General features: G+C 35.9%; 1 protein-coding gene and 1 long non-coding RNA gene across 2 annotated transcripts; one reads left to right on the forward strand and one right to left on the reverse strand.

The window, feature by feature from the left end:
* Nucleotides 1-1,567: 1,567 nt before the first annotated feature.
* LOC127120585 (ethylene-responsive transcription factor 1A) lies at nt 1,568-2,891 on the reverse strand. Its single transcript, XM_051051060.1, has one exon. It carries the CDS (start codon nt 2,731-2,733, stop codon nt 1,981-1,983), a length of 753 nt encoding a protein of 250 aa, XP_050907017.1. The 5' UTR covers nt 2,734-2,891; the 3' UTR covers nt 1,568-1,980.
* An 8,722-nt stretch (nt 2,892-11,613) lies between these two features.
* Nucleotides 11,614-13,440, forward strand: LOC127121561 (uncharacterized). Its single transcript, XR_007803488.1, has 2 exons — nt 11,614-11,947; nt 12,398-13,440. It is a non-coding gene; the product is annotated as an uncharacterized LOC127121561 (long non-coding RNA).
* Nucleotides 13,441-18,500: the final 5,060 nt, after the last annotated feature.

The raw sequence follows: 18,500 nt of genomic DNA on the forward strand, positions 1-18,500 counted from the left end.
TAAACTCCTTGACCAAATTTTTATAGCAAGGACTAATATCAAAAACATTCTTAATTAGCCCAACAACTTTTATGGGATCTATAATCTCTTTATAATCAAAAGCATTTGTACCTATCTTTTTTTCACAAGAAACCCTTCTTAGAAAAACATATTTCCACTTCTGAACACTTATTTTAGAATAGAATATCACATTATCCAGGAGAGCAACAACAACATTCACACAAGTCCTCTTTCCACCAACCTTTCTCCTTATGATGGACACCATGTCCTGGACATCTTCTCTAACATCTGTCTCAGATTCACTTGTTTGAACAAGCTTTCTATTTAATTTAGAATTAACAAGGGTAACTTGCTCATCATTCATCTGAGTTGAAAACTTAGTCACCAACATGTGATACATATTGTCTGGCATATCCTGGTTGACATCTTCATTACCATCTTTGAGCATTAGATTACTCAACAACAATTGAGTCCAACTAGTTCCAACATATATACTTTGAAAATCAAAGGTGTAGTCATTCATTTGCTTCACTTGAAAATAAGGAAAGTAGGTAACATCTCCTACCATACTCAACTCAAACTTTAGATTGCATTTGTTAAACAAAATGCTCCACCATCTTATCTGACATGTCATTAACATAGATGTGAATTATCATAAGATTCTCAGTGTCTTTCACAATGACATCCTCCAACAGCTGAACAACCTCTTCAAAAGTTTCTTTTGACAATTTCCTTTCAAGGGCTATCCTTTTGTGATACAAATACTTCCACTTTAACACACTTTTTTCATAATGAAAAGACAAAGTGACTAAGGGATCAATAGAAACATTTGTGAGAATCTTTTTGCCACCAACTATTTTCTTTGACTTTTTGTCAGAACTTTGACTAAAATCAATATCTTTACAACATTAATCAATTGACACCTTAAAAACATTATATCACTTATACAAAATTTTCTATCTAAATATCCTTCAAAATATGCCTCAACAATTATCTAAGAGTTTTTAAAGAGACGAAGAGAGAAAATGAGCTTTAAATTGAAAGATCAAAATATTCAATAAAAAATAGTTAAAGAAACATGTTTTATATATAAGAAAAATAAATGAGAAAATACACTAAAAAGCAAATTTTAATAACATTCAAATCGTGTAGTCTTGTGAGGGACTGCAACACATCTATACTAGTTGTTACTCGCATATAGGAACTTTAATTCATCTGTTACTAACATATAGGGACTGCAACAATTATTCCTCATTCATAGGATCCTTTCATTCATTTTTAACAGTATAGGAGTCCAAATTACTAGCCTTAATTGTAGTATTACTTGCAACATTTGTTTGTAACTAATCACACTATATATACACCTGTCGTGACATTCATTCAATTACTTTATACAAATACCTCCTAAAGTTAAGAAAAAAGTGTTGAAGAATTCTTCTAAAGAATATTCCTATTTGTTGGAACCTCATCACCCATGGAGTCCCTTGTGTTGGTAGTTGTATGTTGTGTGAGTATGTGCTTGAAACATAGACATCTAACTTTTGAATGGACACATTTTATCCACTGCTAAAAGAAAATGGGTATTTGAAATTTTATTGAGACATTGTTATGAAATACAAGTGATTTTGATGATATATATTTTTCACTGCTATTAAATAACCATATTTTTGCAATTAACTTTTGGAGCATTTAGAACCAATCATATTCAAAACCAATCAAACCCACCACCACCACTTCAATTTCTCTTAAGTTTTTGTCCATTACGCTTTTTGTCTTTTTATCTTCTTTCGCTTTTTATAGTCCCACCCCACTTGAACCCTCTTTACTTTTGTAACACTTCCAAAATTTGTTGCCCTTCAGCCACTTCAATATACGCATATTAGAATCACATAATTTACATTAGATGCAGATTTTTTAATTTTAAAAGAAACGTAACAAAATGCATTCCACGTCAGCATTACACCTCAACTGGCCAATACTTTATCTCCACGTGCAATGTGCCACTTGGCTTCCCTCTTGCGCCATTTTCAATCCAGCTTGACCTGTCACCATTGGCTCCACCACCTTCTTCCTCCGTTTCACCGACGACGAAGAGGACAACTCCGACGCTGAAAACCGTTTCGAAGCCACTCTAACCGGCTCGGGCTCATCCGAATTAACCCGAAGCGGAAAATTCAACATAGCCCGCGAGCCACGCATCCTATACGCAGCCCGATCATAAGCCAAAGCCGCATCCTCAGCCGTTTCAAATGTTCCAAGCCAAACCCGCGCCCCATTTTTAGCCGGGTCACGAATCTCCGCCGCAAACTTCCCCCACGGCCGTCGCCTCACTCCCCGGTAATGCTTACTCTTCACTGGAGCAGGAACAACATTCTCAGACACACTCTTCACCACCGGAAAAACATCCGGCTCTGACTTCACTATCGCCGGCGACACAACACACGAGGAAAAACTCTCCGGTGAAGCTCCGTCGAGAGACGGAACCCACCCAACATTAACAGCGTCCCGAAGTACACCGTAAAGTAGCATATCCTCTGAATCGTCTTCTTTGAGGGGAAGTTCCCCCCAATTCTCACTCATACATGGGTACAATTTGTTGAAACTGAAGTTCCGACAAAAAACTGGAACATCAGACGAAGCTCCGAATGTAAAAACATCGGAATCTCCGAGCAAGTGAAGCCTAATAGAATCTAAGAGGGACGAATTGGTTTCGTAAACATTCTCTCCGTACATTTCGTGTTCTTTTTTGGGTGTTGAGAGAGAAAATGGTAGTGATTTGAATATTCAAATTTGAAATGAAAAACGTATTTATAGGGTGCAGATTCATGAATTTAGGAATTAGAATTGTCACCAAGACTTCGAAAATTATTCCCATTAACGAAAAAAACGGTTTTGGAATTAAGTTTAATGAAAATTTAATTAACTTTGTATGGTATTGGTCTTGTGCTTAGCTTCTTGGAAGGTTCTCATGGGCAAATTGCAAGAGGCTAATTGGTTAATCACTTAAATGGTTAGATTTATTCACGTGTTTATTTATTCTAATAAGATATTTAATTTTTGTGATGTAATTTGTATGACGAGAATAAGGGCGTGCGCATGGTGCACGTCTGCTTGTCTTGTCTTGCTTTACTTTTGCTTCATAGAAGAGTCATAGTGTTAATAATAGCCAAGAAAGTTCCTTCCTCCTTCGCTAAGGAGTTTTTCATGCTACCACTAAATTTTGATTTTGGTTTATTAAAATTTGATGTTCGCCCATTAAAGTGGTGGATCCAAAACAAAGATTAAGGCCGAAACTAATTGTTATTGTTAGATATTTTGTAAGGTACATTTATACATTATCAATGGAATACTAGGATTAAGATTATGGATGACAATACAAACCCAATCCGTCGAGCATATATGTTTTTCTCTTTTTTTTAGGACGGATTAGAATTTTGGATCCGGCATACTTAATTTGTTTGTTCCGTTTTGTTCTGTTTTTTTAGATTTTTAGCATCGCGAATCTTGTTGAATTGTAATTCCTTGTGTCGAAGCATGTTGCTTGATAAAATAAGGAAGTGTCGAACCATCTATTATGTTGAGTTGTGTTAGTGTGTCGAAGTGTCGAAGCATGTTGCTTCACACAGGATTTCGACTTATGTCTATTTTAGTAGTGTTAGCTATTTTTGGCTTTTATAGTTTTGGGTTTTGTTTTGAGGTCCAAGTTAACCTAAATCTATAAATAGAGAGAGTAACCCTTATTTTTGTAATGAAGTGAATAGAGCATTCATAACATTGATTCACAGTATTTTGCAATTGCAAAGTGAATAAGAAATTTTTCCACAGTTTGTGGACTAAGAGAAACTCTACATAATTTTAATTCTTCTTCTCCTTCATCGTTCTTTACTTTATTTCTTTCTTCATTGTTCTTTTCTTTTATTGTCATTGTGTGAGTGATAACAATCTTATTCATCAAGATTGATTGAAATTCTCCATAGGTTGTGGTGGATTTTCAACATCTGGTATCAAGAGCTCCGGTTTAAACGATTCGTGGGAAGAAAATCACCATGGCAACGAATCATCCAAACAGACATTTTCTAGCAAATCTTCCGATTCTAAAGAACGACAATTATGAAAATTGGTATAAGCAGATAAATGTTGTGTTCTGTTATCAAGATCTTTGGGATTTTGTGAAGGAAAGAGTAGCAACGCTTGCAGGTGACGCGACAGATCAAGAAAAGGCTGCACATAAAGAATTGAAGAAGAAAGATTATAAACGAAAGAAGTATGGGAAATTCTGGAGAAATTGTTTGGAGGCGCGGAGAAGGTGAAAAAGGTGAGGTTACAAACTCACAAAAGAACGTATGAATTGCTTGAGATGGAAGATAGTGAAAGCATAACTGATTTCTTCACCAAGGTTACGAACCGGTGAATCAAATGAAGGTATGTGGAGAAGTGTTGACATCAAGATCTGTTGTTCGAAAGATCTTGAGGTCGTTGACTCCAAAGTTCGACCCCGTGGTAGTAGCCGTAGAAGAGTCGAAAGATTTGTCAAAACTGACAAAGGAAGAGCTTCAAGGGACGCTTGAATCTCATGAACAAAGAATGACTGAAAGAACTGCAGGAAAGTCGAAGAGTGACATGGCTTTGCAGGCTCAATTTGCAAAAGAAAGAAAATACAAAGGAAGTCGGAATGGCAACAAAGGCATATGAGGCTACAATAATTCAACTGATCGAAATTAGTAGGAAGGAGACTGGTCGAATCATAGAAAACCCTCGAACTAAGGCAACCAAAGAGATGGTGTTACAGGTAGAGGAAGAGGTGATGGTCAAAAGCCAGACAAGAGTCACATTCAGTGTTACAATTGTCAGAAGTATGGTCATTATTCTAGTGATTGTCCAGAAAAGCAGAAGAATCAAAAAACTTATGCAAAGCTGGAGAAGCATGAAGAAGAAGAGACGTTGTTGATGGTTACAACAAGAGATGAATAGAGATTCAAGGATTAGTGGTACTTGGACTCAGGATGCTCATCACACATGTCTGGAAGGAAAGATTGGTTTGTCAACATAAAACCCTTAATGAAGAACATGGTGAAATTTGCAAATGATAACACTCTAGCAGTTGAAGGTGTTAATGATATTTTGATTATGAGGAAAGATGACAAGAGGTTAGTAATTTCAAATGTGTTATATATATCAAGCAAGAAAAGTAATTTGCTCAGCATAAGGTAGTTAGTTGAAAAGAACTACAGAGTGTCGATCAAAGACAAGATGATGAGAGTTCTCGACTCAAATGGAAGGTTGATCTTGAAGGCTCCAATGTCTCAGAATAGAACCTTCAAGATTGAACTAAATGTGATGGAGCATAAGTGCCTTGTAACAGCAGCCACCAGAGATGAATGAATATGTAATTATAGACTTAGCCATCTCAATTTCAAAGACATCAGAGATCTGAAGAGAAGAAATATGGTTTCAGGATTACCAAAAATTGACATTCCAAATGAAGTGTGTGAAGAATGTGTGCAGGCGAAGCAGCATAAGAACAACTTCAGTAAGGATGCAGGAAGCAGGTCGAAGGCAATTCTTGAAGTCATATACTTTGATGTATGTGGTCCTCTCCAGGTGGATTCGATTGGAGGTAACAAATACTTTGTTACATTCATAGATGATTTCATTCGAAAATTATGGTCTTACCTGATCAAGAAGAAAGGTGAAGTGGTCGAGGTATTTGCCAAGTTTAAATCTATGGTCGAAAGACAGATCGATCGAAAGATCAAGATTTTAAGGACTGATGGTGGTGGAGAATATGTGTCGAAAGACTTCGATGCATTATGTATGAAAGAAGGGATTGTGCATGAGGTGGTGCCACCTTACACTCCACAACATAATGGAGTCGCATAAAGGAATAATAGAACCATCATGAGTATGGTTATAAGTATGTTGAAAGGAAAGCATCTATCCAAAGAATTATGGGGAGAAGTTGTGTCGACTGCGACATATATCCTGAACAGATGTCCAACGAAGAAGCTATAAGGAATCACGCCAGAAGAGTGTTGGTCTGGTGTCAAGCCTAGCTTGAGTCATCTAAAGGTGTTTGGATCTATAGCACATAGACATGTGCCAAATCAATTGAGGAGAAAACTTGCAGACAAGTCGAATAAGATGATCCTGATAGGATGTCATTTGACTGGAGGATACAAGTTGTTCGACCCAGTGAATAAGCAAACGGTGATCAGCAGGGACATGATCATAGATGAGCTTAGAGAGTGGGATTGGACTGAGAATGTTAAGAAAGATTCGGTGAAAATCTTTTGTGATGAACCAGCTAGTGAAGTCGAAAGAGAAGTTCGACAGGAAGAAGTCAGAGGTGAAGCAAGCACAAGCAGATCTCAATGAACAAGACACATGCCTACAAGGTTGCAAGAATGTGTGATTACACCAGATGATGTGGTCAATGAAGAAGGTGAGTTGGTACATTATGCTTTCTACGTAGATGTCAAGCCAGTCAATGCAGCTGAGGCATTAAAATATTCGAAGTGGATGAAAGCAATGGACGAAGAGCTGAAGTCAATCAATGTCAACAATGTAACACCCCTTTTTCTACCCCAAAATACTTAACATTTAATCAGAGTGAATAAGCACGCATATAAACAAAAGGGCATTACATCGACGTTTTCAAAAACCAACAACTTTCAAAAACCAAACATCATTCATCATCAATATACAATACACCTGGTCATTTAAAATAACACATTTCAAATATCATGAATATACAAGTATATGCGTTCGCAACGGAAAATAATGAATATTCATGCATTTCATAAAATGATTCATGTCCCATACCATGACCATCTCTCAATAATCTCCTCAAGATAAAATAAAACCATATCCAGACTATTTGGCACTATGGCCTCTTAAACAACAAATCTCAAATAAACATGTTCACAAGTAATAACATAATACGTATCCAAATCAGATATGAGTTCAATACTACTAATCTACCCCGTGTTACATGACCAGAGCATTGACTCACTATCTAGTCTCTAAAACAAAGCACCGAAACTCTCCAGCTAATCTCGAGTGAGCTACCGTCCACTTACTTCAGCAATACTACTCTGGAGTATCTGCACGATGCCCATGTAAAGGCAACATTCAACCAGAAGGGTGAGAATTCAAATCATTATGAAGAAGTATAATAAAACACAATGATTAAATCAATAATTAGCGGAATTCATCACACCTTGTATAACCATGTCAATAATATTAACCAACATTTATTTCATAGGTTTCAAACATCCATCAAAACTCAAGGAGTACAATATTAAAATCCAATACCATATTCCCAAATATACACATAACTACAATTATCACATAATCACATATTTTGCCAAGTTATTTATCCAAACATCACCAAATTCAATTACCATATCTCATACACACCTCACAATCACATCAATGCATACATTCAACTATCACATAACTCTAATGTGACTCAATGCAAGACATGTGACTCTATGCATGTGGTACCGCAATGTGAACCCAATGTTTTACCGCTTTTCGATTCAATATCTAGAATCCAAGCCACGCTTCCGATCCAGACAAGATCAAAGCCACTACGTCTATTTCCAATTAAGGATCAACGTCTGCTACGCCTATTTCCGTTCAAGGATCAACGTCTATTACCATGTGAACCCACAGTTTCACCGCTTCCACCATGAAGCCGACCATGCCATGAATGAATGTACAAATACCAACACATATGCAATTAAGATCATCTCTACCATCTTAACATTCCACATATCACCATAATTCAACTCTATGAATTATCCACCAATGGTACATATACACATTCATAACAATATATCATTCACAAATATAGGCTAATTATCAAATACGCACACTTAAATTTCATTTCAAAATGAATACAACTTTTAAAGTCTCCATTTTTCATTTTTCAACAGTGTTAACCGGTTAACGCTTTTAGGTAACTGGTTAACACGAAACAGAATGCAATTCTTGGCATATTCTTAAGTAAGTAACCGGTTAACGCTTTTGGGTAACCGGTTAACACAAAACAGAACGCAATTTCTGAGCAGATTTTTAACAAGTAACCGGTTAACGCTTTTGGTTAACCGGTTAACGCATTCGAAACTGGAATTTTTCTTAACGTTACCTGTACTTTAATGGAGTTTAATAAAATAAGTGGTTTTCTCAATCTATCACTCACTTTCATCCATATATCCATTCCAAACACAATTAATCACCACAAATCAAGAATACTCATCAAAACCTAACAATTCCAAAACCATGAAATTTAGGGATTTCAATGTAAACATATTTCTACCCATTGACCCAATCATACTAACCCATAATAATAAGGATTCTCCCCCTTACCTCTTCAATTTTCTGGAAACCTTAGCTTCTCTCTTGTTCTTCCCCTCTTCTCCTTACTTTTCCTCTTTTCTTTCTCTGTTGCCGTCAAATGATCAAAAAAATCCTACTTCTCACTCTCCTACCTCTTACTATTCTAGTATTATGTTTGGGCTTAAAGAATGATACCTCTAATTTAATTAATAGTCCCAATAAGACATAGTATTATAATATCTCTATTTAATTCAAATAAATTAAACCAACACAGTATACACACCAAGTTAATTAATATAATCAATTATTATACTACCTAACAACCAATTAGTTAATTAACACTCCAAATAAATAAAATAAAATAAAATAATAATAATATAAGAAACAAATACTAAAATTGGGTTGTTACAACTCTCCCCCACTTAAAAGATTTTCGGCCTCGAAAATTTACCTCAAACGAACAACTCCGGATACGATTCCTTCATTTTATCCTCGAGTTCCCAAGTAATATTGCCATTGGCGGCTCCGCCCCATATCACTTTCACCAAAGCAATTTCCTTACCACGAAGCTTTTTCACTTCTCGATCTTCAATTCGCATAGGTGATGTATCAACCGTCAAATTATCCCTCACTTGAACATCATCTACTGGAACAGCATGCGATGGATCCGCAATATACTTCCTCAATTGAGACACATGGAACACATCATGAAGATTAGAAAGTGACGATGGTAATGCAGTCCGATATGCCACTTCACCTACCCTCTCGGAAATCTGATAAGGACCAATGAAACGCGACGTCAACTTACGCGACTTCAAAGCTCTACCAACACCCGTTCCTGAAAGCCTTCATTCAACCATGCAATCCCATACCTGCATAGCCTCAGGATCCCTCTCATTTCGATGTGAATTCGGTTTTCCCCCTAGAAGTTGCTAGGAGTGTCTCATTGTCATGCCTCATGCCTCGACAACCACTCCCATCGCCCTTAGATGTTACATGTAACCACTCTTCGGTCTCTCCGACCTCGGGTGTTACAAACAACACTTGGTCACTTGTCGAATTTCCCCAAGATAAGAAGGCAATTGATGTGAAATGGATATACAAGGTGAAGTTGAATCCCAGAGGAGAAGTGACTCGACATAAGGTGAGACTTGTGGCGAAAGGGTTTCTTCAGAAAGAAGGAATCGACTTCGATGAATTTTTGCACGTGTTGCTAGGATCGAAACAACCAGGTTGGTTGTTGGTCTAGCAAACATGAACAACTAGCAGATGTGTCATATGGATGTGAAATGTGCATTCCTTATGTTGCACAACCAACTGGGTTTGTGAAACAAGGCAAAGAAAGAAAGGTGTACAGGTTGCATAAATCCTTGTACGGACTTAAACAAGCTCCAAGAGCTTGGAACAAGAGGATATATGGCTTTCTAAGGGAGAAAGAATTTGTGAGGTGCAAACCTGAACATGGAATATATGTAAGAAGAAGCAAGAGTGGATTGCTTATACTATGTCTCTATGTCGATGACTTGTTGATAACAGGTAGCTTCAAAAAGGAGATCAAAGACTTCAAAGGTGATCTCAACAAGAAATTCGAAATGTCAGATCTGGGTGACATTTCATATTTCCTTGGCATCGAATTCTACAATAGTGGTAAAGGTTTGATGATGCATCAAAGAAGGTATGCATGTGAAATTCTCAAGAGATTTGAGATGCAAGATTGCAACCCAACTTCGACTCCAGCTGAGCCCAGATTACAACTGTCGAAAGATTCAGATTCAGATGACGTCGATCCAACCCAATATAGAAAACATATTGGGTCACTTCGATACCTTTGTCACACAAGTCCTGACTTAGCATACAATGTAGGTATGGTGAGTAGATTCACGCAGAAGCCAAAGGTATCACATCTAGCAGCGGCGAAGAGAATATTAAGGTATTTGAAAGGAACTATCGACTATGGCATTATGTTTCCTGCAGTCGATGAAGGAAAAGAATGCAAATTAGTAGGATACACCGACTCAAGTTGGTGTAGTGATGTCAAGGATCGAAAATCCACATCGACTCGATGTAACTGCTTCTTTTTGTGCATGTCAAGCAACATGGATGGTGAATCTGGTCGAAGAAATAACAGTAAAGAGTCGCGGAGCAATTACCATGAAGATCGACAATATGTCAGCTGTCAATCTGGTGAAGAATCCGATAGCACATGGTCGAAGAAAGCACATCGAGATGAGGTTCCATTATCTTCGAGAGCAGGTGGCAGATGGGAAGATAAATATGGAACACTGCAGAGCTGAGAATCAGATTGTAGACATCATGATGAAGGGAGTGCTGGTTGAAATGTTCAGAAGACTAATAGCTATGATGAATGTAGATAGCTTAGACACAATGAATTAGGTGGTGCGTTGAATTGTAATTCCTTGTGTCGAAGCAAGTTGCTGGACAAAATAAGGAAGTGTCGAACCATCTGGTATGTTGAGTTATGTTAGTGTGTCGAAGTGTCGAAACATGTTGCTTCACACATGATTTCAACTTATGCCTATTTTAGTAGTGTTAGGTATTTTGAGCTTTTATAGTTTTGGGTTTTGCCTTGAGGTCCAAGTTAACCTAAATCTATAAATAGAGAGAGTAACCATTATTTTTGTAATGAAGTGAATAAAACATTCATAACATTGTATTCACATTATTTTGCAATTGCAAAGTGAATAAGAAGTTTTCCACAGTTTGTGGGCAGAGAGAAACTCTGCAGAATTTTAATTTTTCTTCTCCTTCATCGTTCTTTACTTTTTCTCTTTCTCTATTGTTCTTTTCTTTTATTGTCATTGTGTGGATGATAACAATCTTATTCATCAAGATTGATTGAAATTCTTTATAGATTGTGGTGGATTTTCAATAAATATTAGAATAAATTTATGTATTTTTAAGTTAAAAAAGTATAGTGTTTGCGAGTCCATCCTACCCTTATATTTTTGTAGTGTGTGATAAGATTTTAGACACACAATCTTAACTATGTTTGCTCTTATTCTTGTAAACTTTTACTGAGCGGAAATGTCTATTTGTCACGCCTATTCAAGACACATGGATACATGGTGTTTAGTGTTTATGGAAAAATACAAGTGAATTTTGTTTGTTAATCATGAAATCATATTTTGTTACTCAGCAGGTAGCTTTCCTACACGTCCACTCCATTATAGTCGGTGGCGGATGTTGTGAGGGGCGGGCAGAGCAGCTGCGCCCCTCATTTTAATTTTTTTTTCATAATCAAAACGACACCACTTTCGCATAAATAAATAAAAAAATAAAATATTAATTAAAACTTACCTATTCTTCTTCTTCTCTCACTAACACAAGTTACACAACACAAATCAAAGCTTCTTTTTTCTTCTTTTGTCAGTTGTCACAACATCAAAATCAAAGGCACTGCATCAACAGGGGCGACGCCGTGCCGGTGAAGACATTGTTCTTGTTCACGGCTTCGACGACGCGTCGTCTTTGACAACAACTTTAACAACGGGTTCGACGACATCGACAACTTTGTTCACGGTTTTGATGGCGAATACAGTGTTGTTTCCTTCTCCCACGGTTACATAAGCATAAATAAAAAATGGTGTGTAAGTGATTATCTATGTTCTTTGAAATCTTTTAGGTTGGTAATTTTCTGTTGAATTAGGAAAACACACATTTATTTCTTTTTTTTAATTTTTTATATCAGTAAGTTTACATAGTATCAGTCAAGTTTAGAGAACATAATTACAAAAGTAAACAAAGTTGAATTTGTATGCAATGCAAAGACAACTTACAAGTAAACAAAGTTTAGATAAGACAACTTACAAGTAAACAAAGACACAAGGTTTAATTTTTCATATCAGTAATGTATCAGTCAAGTTTAGAGAAGATAATTACGAAATTAAACAAAGTTGAATTTTTTATATCAGTAAGTTCTGTTGAATTTGTATACAAAGTTGTTTACTTGTAAGTTATATGTATGAAGAGTTGTTTCCTTGTAAATTGATTTTGTGTATTTTTTTCTAATAATAATTTATTGCGTATTTTTTAGGAGCTATATAATGGTTAAACTTAAGAAGATCGATTTATTTTTCAAAAGGAAAGTTTTTAATAAAGATGAAATTGTATAGTTTCATCATCGATACTTAAGGAGCAAGTTTCCGGTGATCAAACCATTCAAGTTCAATCAGATGAGCAACTTCGCAAGATTCAAAAAGTCACAATGGAAGCATTTGATATCAATTGTTTAGAACGTGATCCCGGTAAACGTCTTCAAATTTGGGAATATCCAGTAAATCAAAGAGATGAAGTTCGAAGAGCTTATCTTAATTGGGGTCCCTATCAATGCTAAGTTGAAAACTTTTCCCTTAATGGAGATAAATATTCAAGACGTTTTCAAGCATATTGGTTTAAAATCTTCCTTTCACGACTAGAGTATTCTCCAACTAATGATGTTGCTTATTGTTTACTTTGTTACTTGTTTAATAAAAAAACAAGTGGACATCCCGAAGCTGACGTCTTTATTTGAAAAGGATTTAAAGTATGGAGAGAGGTCAATGTCAGAAAGAAATGTGTTTTTCTTAATAATATTGGAGGGAGTTCTTGTTCACCTCACAATATTGCTTTGAAATATTCTCAAAAGACTTGTTCAATCAATCAACTCACATCATAAATTTTCTTAATGTGCATGTGTCGATCAAGTCATCCAAAAAAGACTTCGTCTCAAGAGCTCTATTGATTCCATTTGTTGGCTTGTATTTCTAGTTTGTTCCTTTAGAGGCCATGATGAATCACTTCGTTCGAAAAATAGAGGTAACTTTTTTTGAAATGGTAAAACTCTTAGCATCATACAAGGACGAACTTGCAAAAGTTGTACTAGAGAATGCTCCATATAATTCAAAGTATACTTATCACTCAGTTCAAAAGGAAATTATGTGAGTGTAACTTTCCATTAGATGTGTTTTGCATGATGTTAAAACTAGGATACTTTAGCGTTAATGTATATTGGACGGTATCCTCAATTTCTCATTTTATACATTTTATTTTTATTTTGTACTATTTTAGTTAATATTTTAGTTAATACTTTTCATCTTTCATCCAACCTTGGACTTATTCATTTGTACCCATTCGTGCTTTGTTCATATGCATCATGCATTCATATTAATACAAGCGTCATAGATTCAAAGTTGGTGGTTGATTAAACTAGGGTTTTGTCTAAGGATTGGATGATTGCTCATCACATGGAATGCAAACCCTAACTTCATGTTCTCTTGGATCTTAATTCATGGAGTTCACATCATGACACTGACTTATGCATTCAAACCCTAATTCCTGACTTTACTACCCTTTAACCTCGTGAGCTTTCATCTATGCATATGAAACCCTAATACATTGGGAAGAGGCCATTGACCCCTTGTTGTTGTCCCATCATCTGTGACCTTGTGTTTATCGTGAAAATTGGTAAACAACCGTTGGTCTTCCAAATTAAGGATACTTTGGTTACTCACATGATCGACCAGATTAATCCTAGGACATGTGCTATTGTTTTAAAATTATATATTGAAAAAAAAGGATGAACACTTCGACAGTATTCTTGAATAAGGAATGTTTGCTTAAAACATTTTCAAAAGGATAAATTGCAGAAATGTAAGGAAAGTGTAAAACAATGCTTGATAAATGACTTGTACTAAAAGATAATCTCTGGACAAAAAAGTATAAATAAACTCTGACTGATATAAAGATAGTGGTGTTATCAAACATACATTCTCAATTGTACTCGTTTCTCAACACGCTGGATACTTTGAGTAAATCTGGTTGATTGTACAACAATTTGAAAACCCTAATCCTAACACTAAGACACCTATATATACTAAATCGAAATAACTGTTACCAACGGTTTCTCTCCTAAGCACTGACACATTGCACTCAATATGTCTTCGATTCAGGACAACACTTCACACGTCTTTTATTCAAAATTGGATAAGAATGAAATACGGTTATCCCTCTTTCATTAAATTCAAATAGATGTCGAACGAACTCTTTTGTCGAAATAACATTTTGAACTTGGGAGTATTTTTAAGTCTCACATTAGTCCTCTCTTACAGAAGGCAAACTTCGACACTCCCTCACACCATGTTTTCTTTGTGTCGAAATCATAAATATCTTCAAAAGCATTCTCTCTTCTTAGTTTATCAACTTTAGTCTGATGTCGAAATTCCCACATAATAAATTGCCCCCCAAAAAAATGCCTTTCTCGACATACCAAAGGAAAATGGTATTTTTTTTGTTTTGACAATTTAATTCAACATCACAAAACTATTCATCTGCTATGACATCACAGTCATGATGACAACTTTAGCAAAATGCCTCCTCAAAACCCACGTGAGGATCTTTAGGTGATCATCATGTTTCCTAACCCCTAGAAAATCGTGTTTAGCCTTTATCTGCTACCGCTTATCATGGTCATTTTAACTGACACGTGTCCCAATTTCTTTTTTCCCATTAATGCTCAACAAAAACCGCTTCCACTTCCGCAACTTATAAATAGACATACTTAACACTTTTTCTAACTTTTCATATTCTGAGCTTCCTCAAACAACTATTTCTTTTACTCTTCATCTTTCTCAAACCCAAAAAAACCCATTTCACTTCTTCCTTTCATCTTCCTGCAACAATGGCGTCATCTACGAAAGCTACCAAGGAATCCACCAAAAACACAAAGGATTCTAAAAAATCTCAGGGTCTTCCTCTTGCTGACAGGATTTTGGGCCCGAACACCGTGGGTAACCAACAATATGTTCCAGAACCTTTTACTGAAGAACAGAGGAAAAAATTTCAATCACAAGTATTAATTCCTATTTCTACTTATGGGAAAACTTATGTATAAGTCATAACAGATAGTGAAATCTCTTTCATGTTGAAAGGGGACTGGAGTACTCTCGATCTGTAAGGGGAACTAGGATATCTCTTCGTGTTCTTTACCTTTCCGCACTTTACCGTTCATCGCTTAACATAACCAGAAAAAAAAGAACAAAGTTTTTCATAATCCGGAAAAAGTTTTCAAAGATCCTAATTCACCCCCCCCCCCCTCTTAGGCGCAACTCAATTAACAATTGGAATCAGAGCAGGTTTTGGTAACTTGCTCCACAGATCCAGACGATGGCTTCCGCAAGCGTAAACCCGGTTTTTAAAGATGGAGGTAGTAGCAACAAACCACCTCTATTTTCTGGAGAATATTTTGACTTTTGGAAAATCCGCATGAAAGCACACTTAGAAGCACAAGGAGATGGTATATGGGAAACCGTTGAAAATGGTCTGCATAATCCTATGAGTGTGGTCAATGGTGTTGGTACTCCGAAGGTTAAAAGTTTATATGATGAAGACGATAAGAAAAGAATACTTAATGAAAAGAAAGTGATAAATATTCTTCAAAGTGAATTAAGTATGGAGGAGTTCTTCCGCATATCTCAATGTAAATTGGCAAAAGAAATTTGGGATACTTTGGTGGAGACTCACGAAGGAATCGCTGAAGTTAAAAGATCCAGATTAAACACATTGAGTCAAGAATATGAAATTTTCAGAATGCAGCTCAGAGAATCCATTGTTGCATTACATAAAAGATTTGTTCACTTTACGAACCATTTAATTGCTCTCGGAAAAACATTTACAAATGATGATCTCAATCTTAAAGTGCTAAGATCCTTGACTAGAGAATGACAACCAAAAGTAACGGCCATATCGGAGAAGAAAAGTCTTTCCACTATGACGTCCGCATCATTATTCGAAAAACTCCAACAACATGAACTTGAACTTGGAAGACTCGAAAAGCATGAAAGTCAAGAGAAGAAATCCAAAGGAATTGCTTTAAAAGTAGATTCAAAGGAAGATAGAAATGATGGCGTATCGGAGGAAGATGAAAATTTCATGCTCCTTGTTAAAAGGCTTGGTAAGTTTTTTAGTAAAAATGAAAAACCCTTTAATGCAAAAAGAAATAAACATTTCAGGAAAAGGAAGGCTTCCACATCTACGCAAGAAGTCACATGTTATGAATGTGAAAAGCAAGGTCATATAAAGCCGGATTGTCCGAAACTCTCAAAGAAAGTTGGCTTTAAAGGCAAGAAGGATTTCAAGAATAAAAAGGAATATGTTGCATGGGAAGATAATGAGATAAGTTCTTCATCCGAATCAGAAAGCGACGAATGTGCAAATCTAGCATTAATGGCCTCACACCATTCCGACGATGAAGAATATGAGGTTAGTAATGATTTTTCTCTTTTCGATAGTGATGCACAAGGTGCTATAAATGGACTTCTTGAAGAATGCAAAATTCTATATAAAACTATATCATCTCAAAAGAAAACAATGTTATCTTTAGAAGAAAAAATCGTGACAATTGAAAAAGATGTCAACGATGAAAAACAAAAGATGATTAGTGAAAAACAGAATTTTGTATGTAAAAATTGTGAATCACTTTCTTTCCAAATTGTCCAATTAAAAAGAGTTCTTGAAAGGTATGAAAAAGGACAAATTGGGTTGGAAGGTGTCCTTAGCCAACAAAGATATTCCAATGACAAAAGTGGACTTGGTTATTCAAAGTTTTCCAAGCCAAGTTCAAGCAAAACTGTCTTAGTTAAAGCTAATGACCAACCAACTAAAGAGAAAGTGAACAAGGTAAAAAATGTTCATCACTATCCTAAAAGAAAAAGATTTTCTAAAAAAAAATCTTATGTTCCTAGATATAAAAGCAATTTTGAACCTACTTGTTTTTATTACGGAATAATTGGCCATACATCTAATGCATGCTATGTTAGAAATTATAGCGTAGCAAGTGGGCATTACATATGGGTAAAGAAAGACACTAATTATGAAGGACCCAAAGCAATTTGGGTACCTAATAAAACGTAATTTTGTTTTGTAGGTATGCTTGAAAACCACATCAAATCTTTGGTATCTTGATAGTGGGTGTTCCAAGCATATGACGGAAGACATTAACAAATTTTCAAATCTAGCATTGAAGGCCAAGGGTTATGTCACATATGGTGATAACAACAAAGGAAGAATTCTTGGCATGGGCAAAGTTAGAGCACCACCTTTCACATCCATTGAAGATGTCCTTTATGTCGAAGGACTAAAGCACAATCTTCTAAGTATTAGCCAACTTTGCGGCAAGGGCTTCAAAATCAAGTTCACCAAGGATGAATGCTTGATTGAAGATGAAGTCTCTCATGAGGTAAAATTCAAAGGTACAAGAATTAATAACATATTTATGATTTCCCTTGATGATGTTTCTTTGAAGGTAAAATGTCTTATGGTGAGCAATAATGAGTCATGGCTGTGGCATAAAAGATTCACACATATTCATATGGAATACTTGAATAAGCTTATAAAGCATGATCTTGTTATTGGTTTTCCCAAGATAAAATTCGTCAAAGATAGGCTTTATGATGCATGTCAAAAACGAAAACAAACTAAATCAACTTTCACGTCAAAGAATGTGGTGTTCACTACAAGGCCACTACAATTGTTACATATGGACTTATTTGGTCCATCAAGAACAAGAAGCTTCGAAGGTAATGTATATGCTTTAGTTATTGTTAATGATTTCTCTAGATACACTTGGACTTTCTTCTTAATGAAGAAAAGTGATGCATTCAAGGCGTTCAAGAGATATACAAAGCAAATTCAAAACGAGAAATCTCTATCTATTGCCTCCATAAGAAGCGACCATGGTGGAGAATTTCAAAATGCCTCCTTCAAAGAGTTTTGCGAAGAACATGGAATATTTCATAATTTCTCGGCACCAAGGAATCCTCAACAAAATGGAGTGGTGGAGAGAAATAATGGGTCACTTGTGGAACTTGCAAGAATAATGCGTAACGACTCAAATCCAAAGTATTTTTGGGCGGATGCGGTAAGCACGACATGCTATGTAAGTAATAGAATTATTATTAGACCTATCTTGAAAAAGACCCCTTATGAACTCTTCAAAGGAAGAAAACCAAACATCTCTACTCACATCTCAATATCCCTCCATATGATCCAAATAACCCGGCTGCCCCCGCTTCTATTTTTACGCCCATTCAACAACAATTTCCATACCAAGGCAACAACTACAACAACACCAACAATGACATGAACCGACCTTAGTGTTTTTT

This window comes from Lathyrus oleraceus, chromosome 2 (assembly GCF_024323335.1).
Source record: "Lathyrus oleraceus cultivar Zhongwan6 chromosome 2, CAAS_Psat_ZW6_1.0, whole genome shotgun sequence".
Lineage (NCBI taxonomy): Eukaryota > Viridiplantae > Streptophyta > Magnoliopsida > Fabales > Fabaceae > Lathyrus > Lathyrus oleraceus.